The 19,742-nt window shown below is 46.1% G+C and overlaps 1 protein-coding gene across 8 annotated transcripts in view; it reads right to left on the bottom strand.

The window, feature by feature from the left end:
- Positions 1–19,742, bottom strand: part of LOC123373703 (disintegrin and metalloproteinase domain-containing protein 20-like) — a 150,446-nt gene that overhangs the window by 80,273 nt on the left and 50,431 nt on the right. For 7 of the 8 annotated variants that reach the window (XM_045022787.1, XM_045022842.1, XM_045022835.1 and 4 more), the window contains 2 exons: positions 17,577–17,658; positions 4,182–4,339 (listed from right to left, as the gene is read on the bottom strand). In XM_045022787.1, the coding sequence (XP_044878722.1) occupies positions 4,182–4,339; positions 17,577–17,658 (240 nt within the window). The remainder of the gene's footprint in view (positions 1–4,181; positions 4,340–17,576; positions 17,659–19,742) is intronic. The other variant, XM_045022800.1, reaches the window with a different exon arrangement.

The raw sequence follows: 19,742 nt of genomic DNA, 5'->3' as shown, positions 1-19,742 counted from the left end.
AGATGAAGGCCATCTGAGGAAATTGGTCCAGACTTCAGGAGGGAAGTCTGTGCATTAAGGATGGTAACATCCAATGGGGTGAGAATATTGCTTGATTCAAATCCTGTTTGGTTTATAGAATATAGAGTGGGCACTATTCCTACCACTTATAACCACTTAAAATCTTTCTTTCTGTAGTTAATAAACCTGTTTTATATTTTACCTAAAATGGCGTGTTTTGCTTGAAGTGCTTGGGAAACCTCTGCTCATTTACAAAAGCTGGTGCATGTCCTCTCCACACTGAGGGAGGGGCCAACTGGGTAATAAACTTACATTGGTCAGGCTTCTGACCAGCGCAAGACGGTACAGCTCTGGGATCCTAGGCTGCGAAGCTATTGGGGAACTGGCTGGTGCATTTCTCTGTGTGATTCATGAGGGTCTTTGGGTGCCTTCATGCAATTTGGCTGGGTGTGGGGCTCCATCTGCTGTTCTGTTGAGTGATGATAGCTCCTGGTAGGATTTGCTGCTTGTCACTAGCGAAGCATTTGGAGAGACTGCCCAGGCTGGAGAGTTAAGGGGGAACAGCAGTACCCCAGTTCCAGGTTGCACCCCAGGGATCCCATCCCAACATATACTGCACATCTTGAATAACTACATGCAGCGGGGTGGACACCCACTCCTGCCCTGAAGGGCTTGAAATCAGCCCACAATGGTAAAAGCAGCCCCGGAGAGGGCTGCAGTTCTAAAAGCTGGGCTGATTGAGGAAGCAGCTGCAGCTGGGCCATGCCCCAATCAGGCCACAGCTGGCCTATATAAAGAGGCTGGGAGCCAGGCACTCAGCAGACTTCCTTTAGCTTCTGAGAGGGAGAGACCTGGCTGTAGGGGCCTGAGCAGTATACCTGAGTGGAGCAGGGCTGGGGAAAGGCAGAGGAGCTAGGGGAGCTCCGGCCTGGAAAGCCCCAGGCTGTGGCCTAGCTGAAGGCCAACGGGTACTGGGGGTTGCAGAGGGCAGCCCACAGGCAGGCAGAGGCAGCAGGTCCAAACCCCCTTTGCCTATGATGAGTGGCTTATACTACAATCTGCCTCAGTGAGTGGGGGGCTAGATGGGGATTGGCAGTAGCCTAACGCTGAGGTGAAGTGGGGATAGTGGATGAGGTCTCCCCTGGGAGAGGGGTTACTGCCAGGGGGGCAGTGCCCCAGATAACAGGGCACTGGGTCCGGGAGGGACATGGGGGACAAGCAGCAGTGGTAAGGTGGATCACCAGCCTGCAGAGGGTGCTCTGATGGCTGGAGAGCTAATTCCCAACAGAGACCAGCAGGAGGCGCTGCAGGGGTGAGTCCTGCCATGCTTACACTACACTTATGAAACCTGATATTGCTGCCACATGAACCTTGACTGTGGAAATTGCTAAGGCTTGCTGTCTCAGATGCAGTAGATTGTTGAGTATTTGTTTGAGCATGACAGAATTGCAACCTATCACCCAATGATGCATGGTGATATGGGACCAAGCACTAAGGAAATAGGAAAGGCTGTTTGAAAATAAAGGAAAAAGAGGTCTGGCATCTTGGAAACTGGTACAGCATCCTTGAGCATCCCAATGAAATTCCTGCTTAGAAAGCCCTGGATGTCTAGGTGGGGTAGGCATTGAAGCAAAAGTAGAAGGAGGTGGTGGTTTATGCTTAAAACATCTACCTGGTAGAATAATCTTACCCACCAAAGAGGTCTCCTTTGATTCTTTTGATTTTGGGGTTGTGCCCTGATGTCCAAGCCTTTCCGTCTCATTGACAGCTGATACCACCAGGGACACAGGGGAGAGGATGGGAGTAAACAAACTCCTAACCCTGGGCAGTACATATTACTTACGCTCAGTCCTCTTAGCAGTTGGGGGAAAGGATGCAGGTGTCTGCCATAGTCACTTAAATGGGTCCATAATGGCCTGAGAGACAGGACCACTCTGGAAGGACCTGCAATGGCTAAAATCAAACAGGCAGTGAAATGATTTCTTTATTTCCTCTACCTGCATGCTCAGGCTTAAGGCAACCCTCTAACAATTCCTGATGTGTCTTATAGTCACCTGGGAGAGGCAACATGCTTCCCAATCCCCAAGGCTGCCTCATAAATAGAAGATGAAGAGAAGGCCAGTACTGGCTGCAGAGGTTCTTCCTCACTTTCTTGATCAGCAGGGTCCTGTTGAGACAGCCCTTGGAGTCCACTACCAGGCTTGATACCAGAGTTAGGAAGAACTAGTTATCCAGCTTGTGCAGTAATGCTGTCTTTATGGGTGCCCCACTGGAGGTGTGCTTGCGTCCCTGTGATGCTGATGGGAGAGGCTGTGCCATGAGGCTAGCCAGTGTGTGTGGGCTATTCTGCCTCAGTTCCCCATAATATTATCTTTTTTTGGAGCTGCACTACATTGTGATCCACCATAGTCCCAGCAGCCAGCCAGGAGCTCCTGCTTGCTCCCCCAGTCCCTACCAGCAACTGCTCTGTCCCTGGTACTGCAGTTCCTTGTGCCAGCCACGAGCATCATCCTCTGGCTCCTGACCAGGGCTGGCTCTAGGTTTATTTGCTGCCCCAAGCAAAAAAAAAAAAATTTGGCTGTGCCTCCTGTCCCCCTTAAGTCCTTATACCCTTTTCCTGGGTAGACTCAAGAGAATTCCCTCACCAATTCCCTGGTGAACACCGAGCCAAAACCCTTGGATCTTAAAACAAGGAAAACTCAATCAGGTTCTTAAAAGAAGAATTTAATTTAAAGAAAAAAAAAGGTGAAAGGAATACCTCTGTGAGATTAGCATTCAAGATAATCTCCCAGACAAACAGATTCAAAACACAGAGGGTTTCCCTCTGGGCAAAACTTTAAAGTTACACAAAAAAACCCCAATTTGATTCTCCCTCTATTTTGCAAAAGAAATTGCAAATAGAAATAAAAGTAACGTAATACATTCCTTCTCTAATTACTCACTACCCTGGTAGCAGTGGGATGGTTCCTTCTCTCTGTCTGGCAAAAACACACACAGAACAGACTGACTTTTTTTTTCTCCTCCCTTTTTTAAAGCATTTTGTCCCCACATTGGTCCCTCTGGTCAGGTGTCAGCTAGTTTATGTGAACTTCTTAACCCCTTACAGGTAAAAGAGAAATTAACCCGTAACTGTATGTTTATAGCAGAGAACCATTGCTGTAAGGTGCTTTGGGCCAGTATAAGGAGAGCAGGGCCCATAATCACTTGCCATTCTTGACTTCCAACCTGAACTCCAAAACTAATCCACAAAGCAATTGATATCAGGTCAAATGTGGAATAAGGAGCCAAAAAAAAAGGGGGAAAATATCTCACATACAAGTCAGAAAAGACTCCTGAATTTAATTGATTCTTCAGAGGAAGGAAGCAAGCCTAATAGCCATGTCAAAAGGAAGGGCAGAAGAGCTAGTGACTGAACATGAGAACATTTTCAACTACCATTCTGTGCTTCATATATAATATGCAATGCAGATGAAGGACCATCCTGTCTCATGTGCACCAGGGGCAACAAACCCATTAAAAACACCTATTCTCCAAGATGACTATGATAGGGTGTATAGACCCCACTGATGAGGAAGGTGCCAGAGAGGTGGTGGGGGAAGAGATAGTCCCACCCCTCTGGTCTTAGTAGGGAGGAGATCTTTTAAAGGGAGGAAACTGTAATCAGCTGGAGGGAAGAGGAGCAAGATAGCCCTAAGTAGAAGGCTGCTGGAGTGACTCCTGAAGCCACAGGAGGAACACCCATCCAGGAGACCTTCTCCCTGACCCTATGGGCAGTGCAGCAAACTCCCATGGTAAACTGGACAGAGTAAGCCTGATTTAGCAGCCCAGCCAGAGAGATTTCTCAAAACCCATTACACAGGTGCTGTATTGTTGGCAGCGCTGTGGACCTTTTTTCCACCCATGAGAGGTCCTGGGAAGGGGAAACTCTTGGGTCACTGGGGCATTTAACTTTCCTTTTGATTCCCCCATCCACAGAGACTCAAGGAGCCCTGAAAAGGGCAGGGCCTCCTTGCAAAACTTAAGGAATTGAGGCCTGTGCTGGAGCCATCCCGTGTAAATAACAGGGTGCAGTCAGATTCTCCCACCATCTAAGAGTAAAACCTTAGTGGATTCCATTACAATGACCTTATCAAAAGACATAATTGTTGTATTACAAAATTTTAAAACCGAGTATTACTCACGGGCTATATGACCACATGATACATTTTCCTTTTTTGGGGCATTTGCAAACACAACCTCTAGCTGCATATGTCTTCTCATCATCATGAGATAAGCCAAGAGAATGGCCCATCTCATGTGCAATAATGGTTGCATCATAGAGCGCTGATTTACCTCTTGCCTGTACACAATTAAACAAAACACAAAAATGAGAAGGAGTTCTGAATTACATATGAGCATAAAAAGCCACATTTTAAGAGTTATGTGATTGCATGAACATACTGGATAATTTCATTTGCAAACATAAATCTAGAACACAGCAGAACCCTAGAAGAGAACGTTCAAATTGAAGGAATAATAATTTCTTCACATTACCCTCTGAGATCCTTTTAAGAGGGGGGAAAATGAACCACTGTCAAGTGACATGTCTAGCTCTGCCAAGGTCCTCAACCCATAGAATTTTACCCAATAATTCCTACATCAAATCCAGAACTTCTGGTTGTGCTAAAGCATTTCTTTTATAAGGACATCAATTCCTGATTTAAAGACTCCATGTGATGAAAAATCAACCATAACACGTATCAAGCTGTTCTAATGGTTAACTTTAATGTGCCTTATTTCTCATACAAATTCATCCAGCTTCAGATTCCTCTCTTTGATAAGCTAAATAGATTGAACTTTTTAAGTCTCTCCCCTTAAAGCACGTTTTTCAAACAATCATTCCTATACCTCATCTGAACCACTACCAGGGAAATTGGAGAACCTTTGTTTGGAAGATTATGAGGAAGAACTTAGTCATAATGGATCACTGATATCAACGTCAGATAAGACAAGAGTAGGTAAATAACTTGTACCTATTTCTTCTATAGCTTGATTGTAGGAAGTCCACAATCTTTTTTATACTATTTTTAAATAATTGCACAGGACACAGACCTATGGGACTCCTGAGTTCATACTGGTGAAAGGTAGAAAATATGGTTTAATTTCTCCTCACTTTGGACAGTGCCTGGATACTTACTTGTAAAAATTATCCAGTGGCACAGTGTCCCCTAGGGAGCTATTATAACAAAAACACTAAGCTCTGGGTGTATCAACTGGGGAAATATGTCTCCAGCTGAGACACTCTGAACTGAAAGTGAATCACAGTTCCAAAATTACTGACCCTCTTTGGGATCTTCAATCTTCATTCAGAGCCTGGCTCGACTCCCTCCTTGAGGAGTAGGCCGGTCTGCATGTGACCGTTGGGGGAACCTGGGCCTGCCCACTACTGTGGGTCCTGATCCAGGGACCCTGTAAGGAGCAGCTGCCTGCTGCATCCCTGTACTAGCTGCAGCATTTCGATGGGGGCACTTCCCTGCTGTCCCCCAATACCTTTCCTTCACCCATAACTAGGGCTGAAGCTTTGCTTAAGTCCCAGCAGCCAGCCAGGAGGTCCTTCTTGCTCCCCCAGTCCCTGCCAGCAACTGCTCTGTCCCTGGTACTGCAATTCCTTGCGCCAGCCATGAGCACCATCCTCGCTCCTCTGGCTCCTGACCAGGGCTGGCTCTAGGTTTTTTGCCGCCCCAAGCAAAAAAAAAATTAAAATAATAATTTGGCCATGCCTGTCCCCCCCCCCTTTTTTTTTGGCTTTTACATGTTTGCACTTTGCAGTGTTTTGTTTTGTTTTTAACTATTTACTTTTTTTTTACATTTTAAACAGAGAATTTGTAGTTAGTGAAATAAAACAATTTCCTACTAGTTTACTCATTTACTCACCAGCCTTATGAGGAGAGGCTGAGGGAACTGAAATTGTTTAGCCTGCAGAAGAGAAGAATGAGGTGGGATTTGATAGCTGCTTTCAACTACCTGAAAGGGGGTTCCAAAGAGGATGGATCTAGACTGTTCTCAGTGGTAGAAGATGACAGAACAAGGAGTAATGGTCTCAAGTTGCAGAGGGGGAGGTTTAGGTTGGATATTAGGAAAAACTTTTTCACTAGTAGGGTGGTGAAGAACTGGAATGGGTTACCTAGGGAGGTGGTGGAATCTCCTTCCTTAGAGGTTTTTAAGGTCAGGCTTGACAAAGCCCTGGCTGGGATGATTTAGTTGGGTTTGGTCCTGCTCTGAGCAGGGGGTTGGACTAGATGACCTCCTGAGGTCCCTTCCAACCCTGAGATTCTATGATTCTATTCAACAGCTCCTGTTGAGCGTCAAAGTCATTGTAAGAGGGAGATACACATGCCTCAGACACTGCCTCATCTGTGGAGGAGGAAGAAGAGGCCTGTACTGGCAGGGGGTCCTCCTCCTCTCCTTCTGCACTAACCGAGTCCCAGAGATCTAGGTCCTGAGGTTCAGTACTGGGCTTGGTACCAGAGTCTGGGTTGCATTCTGGTCATAGGGATGGGGGCAATTTTCTTCCTGGGACTATGGAATAAGAGTGTCTGGAAGAGGGAACTCCCACGGGTTCCAAAATGGCCATTGCATCTGTATAGGCCAGTGCCTGCTCTGCCAAGGGAAAATTACTCACCTTGCAGTAACTGAGGTTCTTCGAGATGTGTGTCCCTGTGGGTGCTCCACTCTAGGAGTCAGTGTGTCCCGGTGCCGTTGATTGGAGATTTTAGGTAACAGTGCCTGGTCGGGATGCAGGTGCTCAGATGGTATCTCCCGTCTCATTGAAATCTTCCTGAGTGCCTGCATCCCGCACCCCTCTGAGTTCCTTCTTTAATGTGGAACGATTTTACTAGTACTCCAAAGTAGAGGGCAGGAGGGTGGGGAGTGGAGCACCTAGTGGGAAACACATATCGAAGAACCTCAGTTTCCGCAAGGTCAGTAACTTTCCCTTCTTCTTCGAGTGCTGTCCCTGTGGGTGCTCCGCTCTAGGTGCATGTGTAGCAGTTCCCACTATGGCCGATGGGACTTTGGAGATGCGGCAGTGAGTACTGTAGAGAGTACTGTATGGCCTACTATGGCGTCTCTTGTGGTATCTTGTGTGATAGCATAGTGTTTGGCAAACATGTGTTCAGATGACCATGTAGCCGCTTTACAGATGTCAGAAATGGGTACGTTATGAAGGAAGGCAACGGATGTCGACATAGCTCAAGTGGAATGAGTTCTAATGCCTTTGGGTGATTGACTATTTTGAATACAGTCAAATTTTGACTATTTTGAATACAGGATCTGATGCAGTCAGAGATCCACTTGGACAGACGTTGCTTAGAGATAGTGGTACCTTTCGATCTTTCGGCGCTGGAGATAGAGTCGCGGAGATTTGAGAAATGGGTTAGTCTTGTCTAAATAAAAAGCGATTGCTTGTCTGACATAGAGAGTGTGCAGGGTTGCCTCCTGTGGATTCTTGTGAGGTTTGGGACAGAAAGTAGGTAAGTATATAGGCTGATTAAGGTGGAAGGTGGATATCACCTTAGGGAGAAATTTAGGATGTGGTTTCAGAGTGACTTTGTCTTTGGAGATGATTGCATAAGGAGGATGGGCCATCAGGGTGCTTATTTCACCTACTCTCCTTGCTGATGTTATTGCAACTAAGAAAGCTATCTTCATGGACATATGGAGAAGAGAGGAGGTAGCCAAGGGCTCGAATGGAGGTTTCATGAGAGTGTGAAGAACAAGGTTAAGATTCCACGTAGCTGCTGTTGGGTAAATTTCAGGGTAGAGATTTTGCAGGCCTGTGAGAAATCGTTTTATGGTGGGGTGGGTAAAGAGTGAATAACCTTCTAAGAGGTCATGGAAGGTGGTAAGCGCCTCCAGGTGCACTTTGATGGAGCTGAGCAAAAGTTCGTCCTGTTTTAGTTTCAGGAGGCAGTCTAGAATGTTCGGGAGGGTCACCATATTGGGCATTAAGTGATTACGTGAGCACCAGAGGGCGAAATGCTTCCATTTCTGCAGGTGGGTTTTACGAGTGTAGTCCTTTCTCCTGAGCAGGAGAACGTATTGGACTTGCTTGGAACAGGCTAGTTCATGGGTTTGGAACCATGAAGGAACCAGGCTGTGAGGTGGAGCTTTTGGAGCTGGGGGTGAAGAACCAGTTCATTGTTCTGGGAAAGGAGATCTGGCCTGTTGGAGAGAGCCTGTGGATGACGGGAGGACGTGCGGAGTAGATAAGTATACCACGTCTGTCTCGGCCAAGCTGGGGCAATAAGTATGGCCAGGGCCTTGTTGTCTACGATCTTCCAAAGAACCCTGTGTAGCAGAGGGATTGGTGGAAAGGCATACAGGAGAGAGTTGTTCCATGGGATGAGGAACGTGTCTCCTAGGGATGCAGTTCTGAGTCCCGCTCTGGAGCAAAACAGGACGTTTTTGATTCTGGGTTGTGGCAAAGAGGTCTATTGACAGGGTGCCCCAGAGGGAGAAGAGCTGTTGAAGTATTGTGGGGTGCAGTTCCCCTTCATATTCTGTCGAGAAGTGCCTGCTGAGTGCATCGGCAGTAGTGTTGTGGCAGCCTGGTAGGTAGGAAGCGATGATGTGTATTTGATATTGTATGCACCAATTCCATAGTTGGATGGCTTCCATGCAAAGGGAATGTGATCGGGCTCCGCCTTGTCTGTTGATGTAGTACATACATGCTATGTTGTCTGTTAAGACCCGAATAGATTTGTTCCTAATGGGGGGAAGAAAGTGAAGGCATGCTCGTCTCACTGCTCTGAGCTCTAAAGAGATTTCTGTGTAGGTGCCTCTCTGATCCAGACCACCAGTCTTGTTCCCTGTGTCCCACTAGATGCACTCCCAACTGATTAGGGAAGCATCCATGGTGAGCATGCGCGTTGGGGATCGCTGTTGGAAGGAAACCCCAGTGCAGAGGTTCTCTGGTCTTGTCCACCAATGTAGGGAAGCCAGAAAGTTGGGAGGAGGAGTTAAGTGTCCCTAAGGTGTGTCTGTTGGGTTTGAAATTGGAATTAAGCCAGCCCTGAAGACATCTCATGTGCAGCCTGGCGTACTGGACCACGAAGGTGGTGGCTGCCATGTGACGAAGGAGCTGTAGGCAGAGTCTTGCCTGTGTCCTGGGACAAATAGAGAGTGTGCGTATGAGCTGTGTGATAGCGAAGAATCTGTGATATGGGAGTGAGGCTCTGCTCTGGATTGAGATGAGATGAGCTCCGATGAACTCAATCTGTTGTGTAGGTGTCAGGGTGGATTTTTGGACATTTATTTGGAGGCCTAGGCTGTGAAAGAGGGCGATAGTGAAACGGGTAGCTTGGAGTGTCTCGCCATAGGAGTTGCCCTAGATGAGGCAATCGTCCAGGTATGGGAAAAGCGTGATCCCATCTTTGTGGAGGTGAGCCACGACCACAGCTGGAGTTTTGGAAAAGACTCTCAGCACTGCGGAGAGGCCGAAAGGAAGAACTCTGTATTGAAAATGGTTGTGACCAACCGTGTGAAGCGTAGGAAGCGTCTGTGAGCTGGATGAATTGATATATGAAAATAAGTGTCCTGTAGGTTGAGGGCTGTAAACCAGTCCCCTTGATCCAGTGCAGGAATTATTGTGCCCAGTGTGACCATTTTGAATTTTTGTATCCTCACGAATTTGTTCAGTTGGCGTAGGTATAGTATAGGCCTCCATCCCCTGGTCTTTTTCTGGGTCAGGAAGTAATGGGAGTAGAAACCTTTCCCTTGATGTTGCATTGGCACAGGCTCCACTGCGCCTAGCTGGAGAAGATGAGCCACTTCTACGCGAAGTAGGTGCTCGTGAGAGGGGTCCCTGAAGAGGGACGGGGAAGGGTAAGAGGATAGGATATGAATGGGATAGAGTAACCGGACTGAACTATCTCGAGGACCTAGCGGTCCTGTGTAATTCACTGCCAGGCGTGTTGGAAACTCTGGGAGTGGTGGCCAAATGGGCAAGTAGGCTGTGGAATCAAGGGGTAGTCGCACAGGCCCTCGACCAACATTTCAAAATTGTTGTTTATTCCCGGATGGATGGGAGGTGGTTGCTTGAGCTTGATTTTGTCTGCACTTAGGGAGTCTAGCACGATTCCTATTTACGTTGTATGGTTTGGGTTGAGTCCGATAATATTGTTGTGTACGTGGTCTTTGGTAGAGTTGGTATCGTTGTCTCCTGGGAAGAGATGGGTGAATGCCAAGGGTGTGCAGTGTAGCTCTAGAATAGAACATAAGAACATAAGAATGGCCGTAGCAGGTCAGACCAAAGGTCCATCTAGGCCAGTATCTGTCTACCGACAGTGGCCAATGCCAGGTGCCCCAGAGGGAGTGAACCTAACAGGCAATGATCAAGTGATCTTTCTCCTGCCATCCATCTCCATCCTCTGCCGAACAGAGGCTAGGGACACCATTCTTTACCCATCCTGGCTAATAGCCATTTATGGACTATGTGTGAAGTAGTTAATCAGTTTTTTTGGAAAACAGTTTGTCTTTATCAAAGGGGAGGTCCTCCACTTTGGTCTGCTGATCTTTAGGGATGCCAGATGCAGAAAGCTATGAAGATCCGCGCATAACCACAGCCGTTGCAGTGGTACAGGCTGCTGTATCCACCGTGTCTAAAGAGGCTTGTAGAGCAGTTCTGGAAATCAATCGCTCAGAATTGATTTAAAGTCCGCCCTCCTATCCTCTGGTATGCATGAGGCGAATTCAAAAAGTTTACTGTAGTTAGCAAAGTCGTAGCTGGCGAGGAGTGCAGAATAGTTTGCGATCCTGAATTGTAGGGAGGAGGATATGTAAACCTTGCGACCAAGGACGTCAAGGCGTTTAAGATCCTTGTCTTGCAGGGTGGGCTGGTATTGTGGATGTTTCATCCTTTGTGTGACTGCATCCATGACGAGAGAGTTCGGTTGTGAGTGAGAAAATAGGAAGTCAGCATCCTTAGCAGGAACATAGTATTTACGTTCGGCCTTTCTGCAGATTGGTAATAAAGAAGCTGGAGTGTGCCAGACAGCGTCAGTTGGTTCCAGGAGTGCCTCATGTATAGGGAGCGCGATCTTGGAGGGTGCAAAGGGTTGAAGGATTCTGAGGAGTTTGTGTTGTGTCTCCTGAACCTCTTCTAGCGGGATGTCCTGACTGAGTGCCACCCTCTTGAAAAGTTCTTGAAATTGTTTAAAGTCGTCCACGTTCTGTGAAGGCGGGTGGGGGGGTAAGAGGGCTCTTTTTGGAGCAGATGCAGAGTTAGGATTCGGTGAGTCCGGATATGGTTCATAACTCACGTTCTCAGGAGGGGATTCAGGTACTCTAGAAATGGATGGAGCTGGAGATCAAGGCACAGAAGCAGGTAGTGGTTTCATGGAAGAGGTCTGAGGGTTAGTGGTAGGAGGATGTGGCCAAGGGTACCACTGAGGCCAAGGCATAGTGTAGGAGAACCCAGGTGCCACCCACGGAGGGGAGAAGTAGGGAAACTGAGGCTGGTGGCTGTGGACCATAGCCTGAGGTGGAAAAGGCTCTGGTGGGGGAGGAGAGGGAGGTGAAGAGAACTCTGCTTGCTGTTGTAGATCAGGTTCACTCTCAGTGAAGGTAGCCAGTTCAGGTAGTGAGAGCGGCTGTTCGAAGAGTAAGCTCTGTGTATCTAGGAGTGGAGAGTTAGGCTCAGGTGGCACTGAGAGGTCGCTTTGAGTGAAGAAGTGTTGCTCCTGCTCCCTGGGCAGTGCTGTGCCTGGACTGTGCTATAGCGTGTTAAGAAGCGAAAGTGAAAGTGTGAGCGCTGCCGTGGGTCGGTTGGAGGTATTCTGCAGGGGGTCCGCTGCTGGTACGGGGGCGGGAGGCAGGCTCGGTGCCGACATTCTTCCTAGCACCGGGGCAGAGCGCAGAGTTGGCACGGTGGCTATTTTTAGCCCTGAGGTATGTGGTGCCAATGTCTTTGTCGGCACCAGGGCAGAGCGCGCAGCCGGCACCATGGTTATGTTTAGCGCTGAGGCGCTTGGTGCCATAGAATCTTTCCCTGTCCGGGCGGTTGAATTTCTGCCTCTACGGTCTGTGGTTGAGGCGTGAGCCAGGGCTGACCGCCTGCCTTACCCTTGTTAAAGTCTCTCCTAGGAGACTGCTCTGCTTCTTGCCTCCGCTCCAGAGAGGGTGAAGCAATGCTCTCAACTGGTTCAGATCTGGCTGGGGAGGATGTGGGAGTGGGTTTAACTTTCCCCGTCTCCAAAAGCGGCTGCAGGGATTTTTCTATCAGAAGCATTTTAAGCCGCAGGTCTCTGTCATACTGAGCCCTTGACTTGAGGCTCATACAGTGGAGGCACTTTGCAGGGATGTGGGTTTCCCTGAGGCACTTCACAGAATGTGAGTGCCCATCCGACCTTGGCATGGAGTCCTGACAGGAAAAACACTTTTTGAATCCTGAAGCCCTGGCATTGTGAATTAGAAATGGCAGGGGAGAGTGTCTCAGCAAGAGACAAGTCTGAAGTGATTTTTTTTTAAACTTAGTCACTATGTAACTACAAAAAGAACAGGAGTACTTGTGGCACCTTGGAGACTAACAAATTTATTTGAGCATAAGATTTCGTGGGCTACAGCCCACTTCTTTGGATGCATGGAATGGAACATATATTGAGGAGATATATATACACATACGGAGAGCATGAAAAGGTGAGAGTTGTCTTACCAACTCTGAGAGGCCAATTAAGTAAGAGAAAAAAACTTTTGAAGTGATAATCAAGAACGCCCAGTACAGACAGTTTGATAAGAAGTGCGAGAATACTTACAAGGGGAGATAGATTCAATGTTTGTAATGGCTCAGCCATTCCCAGTCCCTATTCAAGCCTAAGTTGATTATATCTGGTTTGCATATCAATTCCAGCTCAGCAGTTTCTCATTAGAGTCTGTTTTTGAAGCTTTTCTGTTGCAAAATTGCCACCCGCAGGTCTGTTATTGAATGACCAGACAGGTTAAAGTGTTCTCCTACTGGTTTTTGAGTGTTATGATTCCTGATGTCAGATTTGTGTCCATTTATTCTTTTGCGTAGAGACTGTCCGGTTTGGCCAATGTACATGGCAGAGGGGCATTGCTGGCACATGATGGCATATATCGCATTGGTAGATGTGCAGGTGAATGAACCCCTGATGGTATGGCTGATGTGATTAGGTCCTATGATGATGTCACTTGAATAGATATGTGGACAGAGTTGGCATCGGGCTTTGTTGCAAGGATAGGTTCCTGGGTTAGTGTTTTTGTTCAGTGATGTGTGGTTGCTGGTGAGTATTTGCCTCAGGTTGGGGGGTTGTCTGTAAGCGAGGACAGGTCTAGCTCCCAAGATCTTTGAGAGTGAGGGATCATCTTTCAGGATAGGTTGTAGATCTTTGATGATGCGCTGGAGAGGTTTTAGTTGGGGACTGAACGTGATGGCTAGTGGGGTTCTGTTATTTTCTTTGTTGGACCTGTCTTGTAGGAGGTGACTTCTGGGTACTCGTCTGGCTCTGTCAATCTGTTTTTTTCACTTCAGCAGGTGGGTATTGTAGTTTTAAGAATGCTTGATAGAGATCTTGTAGGTGCTTGTCTCTGTCTGAGGGACTGGAGCAAATGCGGTTGTATCTTAGAGCTTGGCTGTAGACAATGGATTGTGTGGTGTGTCCTGGATGGAAGCTGGAGGCATGTAGGTAAGTATAGCGGTCAGTAGGTTTCTGGTATAGGGTGGTATTTATGTGACCATCGCTTATTAGCACAGTAGTGTCCAGGAAATGGACCGCTTGTGTGGATTGATCTAGGCTGAGGTTGATGGTGGGATGGAAATTATTGAAATCATGGTGGAATTCCTCAAGGGCTTCTTTTCCATGGGTCCAGATGATGAAGATGTCATCAATGTAGCGCAAGTAGAGTAGGGGCATTAAGGGATGAGAGCTAAGGAAGCGTTGTTCTAAGTTAGCCATAAAAATGTTGGCATACTGTGGGGCCATGTGGGTACCCATAGCAGTGCCGCTGACTTGAAGGTATATATTGTCCCCAAATGTGAAATAGTGGTGGGAGAGGACAAAGTCACAAAGTTCAGCCACCAGGTTAGCTGTGACATTATCAGGGATAGTGTTCCTGATAGCTTGTAGTCCATCTTTGTGTGGAATATTGGTATAGAGGGCTTCTACATCCATAGTGGCCAGGATGGTGTTTTCTGGAAGATCACCGATGGACTGTAGTTTCCTCAGGAAGTCAGTGGTGTCTCGAAGATAGCTGGGAGTGTTGGTAGCGTAGGGACTGAGGAGAGAGTCCACATAGCCAGACAATCCTGATGTTAGGGTGCCAATGCCTGAGATGATGAGGCGTCCAGGATTTCCAGGTTTATGGATCTTGGGTAGCAAATAGAATACCTCCGTTGGGGTTCTAGGCATGTGTCTGTACAGATTTGTTCCTGTGCTTTGTCAGGGAGTTTTTTTTAGCAGATGGTGTAGTTTCTTTAGGTAATCCTCAGTGGGATCAGAGGATAATGGCCCGCAGCTTGAGGTCTTCAAACCACAATTTGAGGACTTCAATAACTCAGACATAGGTTAGGGGTTTGTTATTGAAGTGGATGGGTGAGATTCTGTGGCCTGAATTATGCAGGAGGTCAGACTAGATGATCATAATGGTCCCTTCTGACCTAAAGTCTATGAGTCTATGTATGCCCCAGGACTGAGTGCGGACAAAACTCCACTAACAGGGCAAGAAGTGCCACCTAACCATATATCATTAATCTACAACAGTCCAAACTTAGAAAATAAAGAACTGGGATAGCAAAAACAGTGAAAAGGACTAAACAAGTGAGTAAGAGTTTGCCAAAGCAAGAGGGTTCCAGTTACTGTCACTGGCAGTAAGAAGGAACTGAGAGGATGCAGAGACTGCCGGGTCCCTTATATCGGCACATGAGCACGCAGCACTAGTGGGTGCTAGAGCCGGTTTGATGGATACCACTGAGGGAAAAATCTCTGACAACTGTGCAGATGGCATGCATACACCCAACCTGGAATGGATATGAGCAAGCAGCAGAAGTAGTTTTATAATGTGAGGCTTAAGGAACTCAACTTATTCAGCTTATTGAAGAGACAGTTGAGAGATGACTTGATTATTGTGCATAGCTTTTACACACTGTGATACACTGCACCTCAACATGGCACCCTGTAACCCCCATATTCATCATCCATATATGGTTGTGATCTTTCACACAAAGCATACCATGTAAGGTATCAGAGGGAAGGTCATGACCTGCTGAAACTTCTTGTTCTGTCCAAATAGATTTATCATTAGTTTGTATAAAGTTATAAGATTTTGCTGTGTGTCACTGAAATATACTGTAAGTTTGCTATGGACCTCCACCCAGGAGGGTGCTCCATGACCATTAATCAGCAGGGGAGCTGTAATCAAGGGATTTACAATTCAGTAAAAGCAGCAAAGAATCCTGTGGCACCTTATAGACTAACAGACGTTTTGCAGCATGAGCTTTCGTGGGTATCCGAAGAAGTGGGTATTCACTCACGAAAGCTCATGCTGCAAAACGTCTGTTAGTCTATAAGGTGCCACAGGATTCTTTGCTGCTTTTACAGATCCAGGCTAACACGGCTACCCCTCTGATACAATTCAGTAAGTTTCCCAAATCCACACAATGGAGGCATACTCGATCACTGTGACTCAACAAAGCCCACCAAGCATGTGATCACTGTGACTCAGCAATGAGCACCGGGACATGCCTGCGCAAGTGTCTCCCAGGCACGTGGATTGAGGGTATAAAATAAGGAACAGTTGCAGCATGTCTTGGCCTTTCTCCTCCCCCACCTATGCTGGAAGCAACAAGCACACTGACCAGTCCAGGCTTCATCGGGAAGTCTGTGTATTAAGGTCTGTAACATCCAGTGGAGTGAGAAAATTGCTGATCTAAATACTACCGAGTGTAATGAGGTCTCAGATTTAGACTGTGCATTTATCCTGTTTTCCTTAGTAACACTTTTTTTTATGCCTACCACTTATAATCATTTACAATCTATCTTTCTGTAGTCAATACATCTTTTTTATATTTTAACTAAAACAGTGTATTTTGCTTGAAATGCTTGGGAAACCTCAGCTCAGGTACAAAAGCTGGTGGATGTCCTCTCCACACTGAGGGAGCGGGGGACTGGGTAATAAATTTACACGTGTCAGGCTTTTGACCAGGGTAGGATGGTATAGCTCTGGGGTGCAAGGCTGGGGAGCTGGAGGGAATTTCCTGGAGCCTCTCTTTTGTTAGTTCATGAATGGCAGGGAGAAGTATTCATAACACTCAGCTGGGAACGTCCCTGTCTTTGGATGTCTGTGTAAGTGCAGTACTTGGCAGAAGTTTGCAGTTTGTCACACATCACAGTGAGAGGAAGCCCAGGCTGGTGGGACAGAGGACTCAGCGGTACCCCAGTTCCAGGTTGCACCCTGGGGATTCTCTCTCATACATGGACCAGGTATCTGATAAAGGGTTTTTTTCAGTCTTGCTGACAAAGTCATAACAAGACCCAATGGCTGAAAGTTGAAGTTAGACAAATTCAACCTTGAAATAAGATGCAATTTCCTAGCAGAAAGGGTAATTAAACATTGGAACAGTTTATCAGCACTTGGAATCTTTAAAATCATATTAGATATCTTTCTAAAAGATATATTTAATCAAGATTCTGGGAGAAATTCTACAGCCTTTGTATATGGGTTGTTGGCTGGATGGTCATAGTGCTCCCTTCTGACTCTGAAATCTGTGTATCTATGAATCCCCTGTTTATTATCTCTCTTCATGAGCCATGGAGAGAACAGAAAGATCTGCATTGCCCTCAACGTGCTCATAACACTTGCAGCTCTGCATTAGGACAAGGAATATAATTAAATTGAATGCTTCAGGGTTTCAACTGGTTGTTTGCAGGGGTCAGGAAGGATTTCCTCCTGCTCCCAAAATGCACAATTGACCAGATGTGCTCTGGGTTTTTACCACCTTCCTCTGAAGCATCAGAGTGTATTCAATTACCCAGAGCTGGAGCTGAGACACTGGATGGGTGGACCAGGACTTTGAGGAGGTGCAGGGAATCCTCTTTCTTAGATGACTAGCTGGTATGCCCTGTTCATATGCTCAGGGTCCAACTGAGCACCAGATTTTAGGGAAGGAATTTTCCCCCATATATGCTTGGCAGGGACTTTGGATTTTTTCCTCCTTCTTCTGCAGCATGGGATGAGTATCACGTGCTGGGATCATCTAGGTATAACTCACCTAGTCAATTCCTTGCCATTGCATGAGCCCTGGTGGCACCTTGGTTGCTCCTGTTCTCTGCCTCTGGCACATCACAGTTTAGTCACCTAAGAACTGAAAGGTCTGACTAAAGTCATTGGGCTTTATCTAGGGATAACTGGGTGAAATTTAATGCCTTGTGATATACAGGACGTCAGTCTAGATGATCTAATAATCCTAGGCTTTAATGCTATGAAACAATCAATTAGTAGCATAATCTTACTGAAGAAAATATTTACATTATTTAAGATATCAATTTTTGAAGTGTACATACTGTGGACTATATTTCACATACTTTGACAACAGCTACTGAGGGAGCTCTAGTGCACAGATTGTCTCCATATGAAAATCCAAGACCCCCTGGATATCGTCCACCCCTATAATACAAAATACAGAAAACGATACAAAATGTTCAATTGATATTAAACTGTTCTCTATAGCTATAAATAAATTCAGCCTAAGTAAAAGAGTGATATATCAGATCTGTATTTAGAGCTATAAGAAAACAATTTGTTCTTACTTGTAAATATGTCTTCTCATAACATAAATGTGCACCAATCCAGAGTTACTTACTAGCTAAAGTCTGCCCCATCAGAACCAACTGCAAACATCTTTGCTGAAGTGTCTTCTGCTGAGAGCAGTTGTCATGTTAAAAAATAAGTCACTTATGTTATGTGAGGACAAATACACATATAAGAATTCAGTTGTCACATTCTTACATACCTAGGGCCAGAACTGTACAAATTATCATCTGATGTTCTGTCCCAAATTATCTTCCCTACTGGTTAACTGGGTTACAGTAGTACAGCAAAAGGGGTAATGAAAATATTTACATAAACATGGCAGCTTAGACAGGCCCATCACCACCCAATGAGGTGAAGTCTACTTTGCAGTGTTTGGTCAAAGTATACAGATACACCCAGCTTGTGACCTTTTATACACAGTAACAAAATATCTGTTTGATTCCAGCTGCTGATTTCACTTTGCTACAGGATATCTGACAGGTGATTTAATTCTAGAAATTGCCTTCAAGAATTCTGGTACCTGAGCTTGAAATGATAGGCCCGTTGGTGGGCTCTGAGTAAGCCTACCGTGACTGCCTGCACTTTTACATTCCCATTTAGCTCAGTACTTAAGCCCATGTATAGTCCCAATGACTTCAATGGGATTTAGCCACATGCTTAAAGGTTAGGCATGTGCTTAAGTGCTTTCTTGGATATGGGTCTCGGAGAGCTAGAATGAAGGCGGTCATGAAAGAGTAAAACTGAGGGACTGAAATCCAAAGTTTCACCAGCTTAATTTGTTTTCTCTGTCTCCAAACACGGATTCCTAACTCTGGGATCTCGATGCCCAAACCTCTCTGTTAACAAACAGCACCTTGACAAATCAGAAATTTGAAATCTTTTTATACCCTTGCCTAGGTCCTCACCCAGGCCGCAGCTCCAAATCGGAATCTATAACTAATAGCACTTGTAAAATTCCTTTAAGGTGGTTGGTTAACTAGACAACAAAACTAACTAGAAAATTTAAAAAATATGTAACCTCCATTTTCTGACCTGTAACTGGAAGTTCTTTAAGATGTGTGGTCTTTATCAGTATTCCACACATGGGTATTGCATCCGAACAAGGGCATAAGAAGCAGTGTAGGCTGATGCCTTTCCAGTTCCTGTTCTTACTGTAAATGCAATAGAATTTAAAGCAGAGAGTACAGAGAGCAGGAAGTGGATTAAAGATACAGACCACACATCTCGAAGAACCTCCAGTTACAGATGACTAACCATTTCTTCTTTGAGTGCTGGTCCCTAAGTGTATTTTACATGAGTGGTTGACAAGCAGTGCTGACTGGAGTGTGAGGAAGCCAGCAGCAAAGATGCTTCCAGTACTTCAGTTTCCACTGCCCCATCTGCAGCAGAGGCCTCACTCAGCATCTCATATCTAGCAAACGTGTGGATGCAGCTCCAGCTGGCCACCATGCATATGTCTAGTATTGGAATTTCCTGCAGAGATGCTGTAGAGGCAGCTTGTGCTCTTGTGAAGCATGTCCTGACTCTGTACTAACCAGGGCATGTCTGACATTGAGGGAAAGAAGTCTTTTCACTTTGGCAGAAGCATGGGGTTTCAGAAAAAAAGGATGCTTTGGTAGACGTGGAATTCAGAAATAACCATAGGAAGGAACTTAGAATAGAGGCAATAGGGTACCTTTTCCCTGTGAAAACCCATATAAGGGGGGTCTGCCATGAGTTCTCCCAACTCACTTACTCTCCTGGCCGAAGCGATAACTAAAAACGCAAGTTTTCAGGACATGTAGAACATGGAAGGCTTCACCAAGGGTTGAAATGGTGATCTGGTGAGGGTTCACAGGATGCAATTGAGGTCCCATTGAGGTGTAGATTTGACCACTGAAGAAAAGGTACTTGGGTGACTGAAAACAGAATGCCTGTCTACTGGAGGAAGGCATTAA

Source organism: Mauremys mutica, chromosome 1 (genome assembly GCF_020497125.1).
Source record: "Mauremys mutica isolate MM-2020 ecotype Southern chromosome 1, ASM2049712v1, whole genome shotgun sequence".
Classification (NCBI taxonomy): Eukaryota; Metazoa; Chordata; order Testudines; family Geoemydidae; genus Mauremys; species Mauremys mutica.
This window is presented reverse-complemented; position numbering and strand designations above follow the sequence as displayed.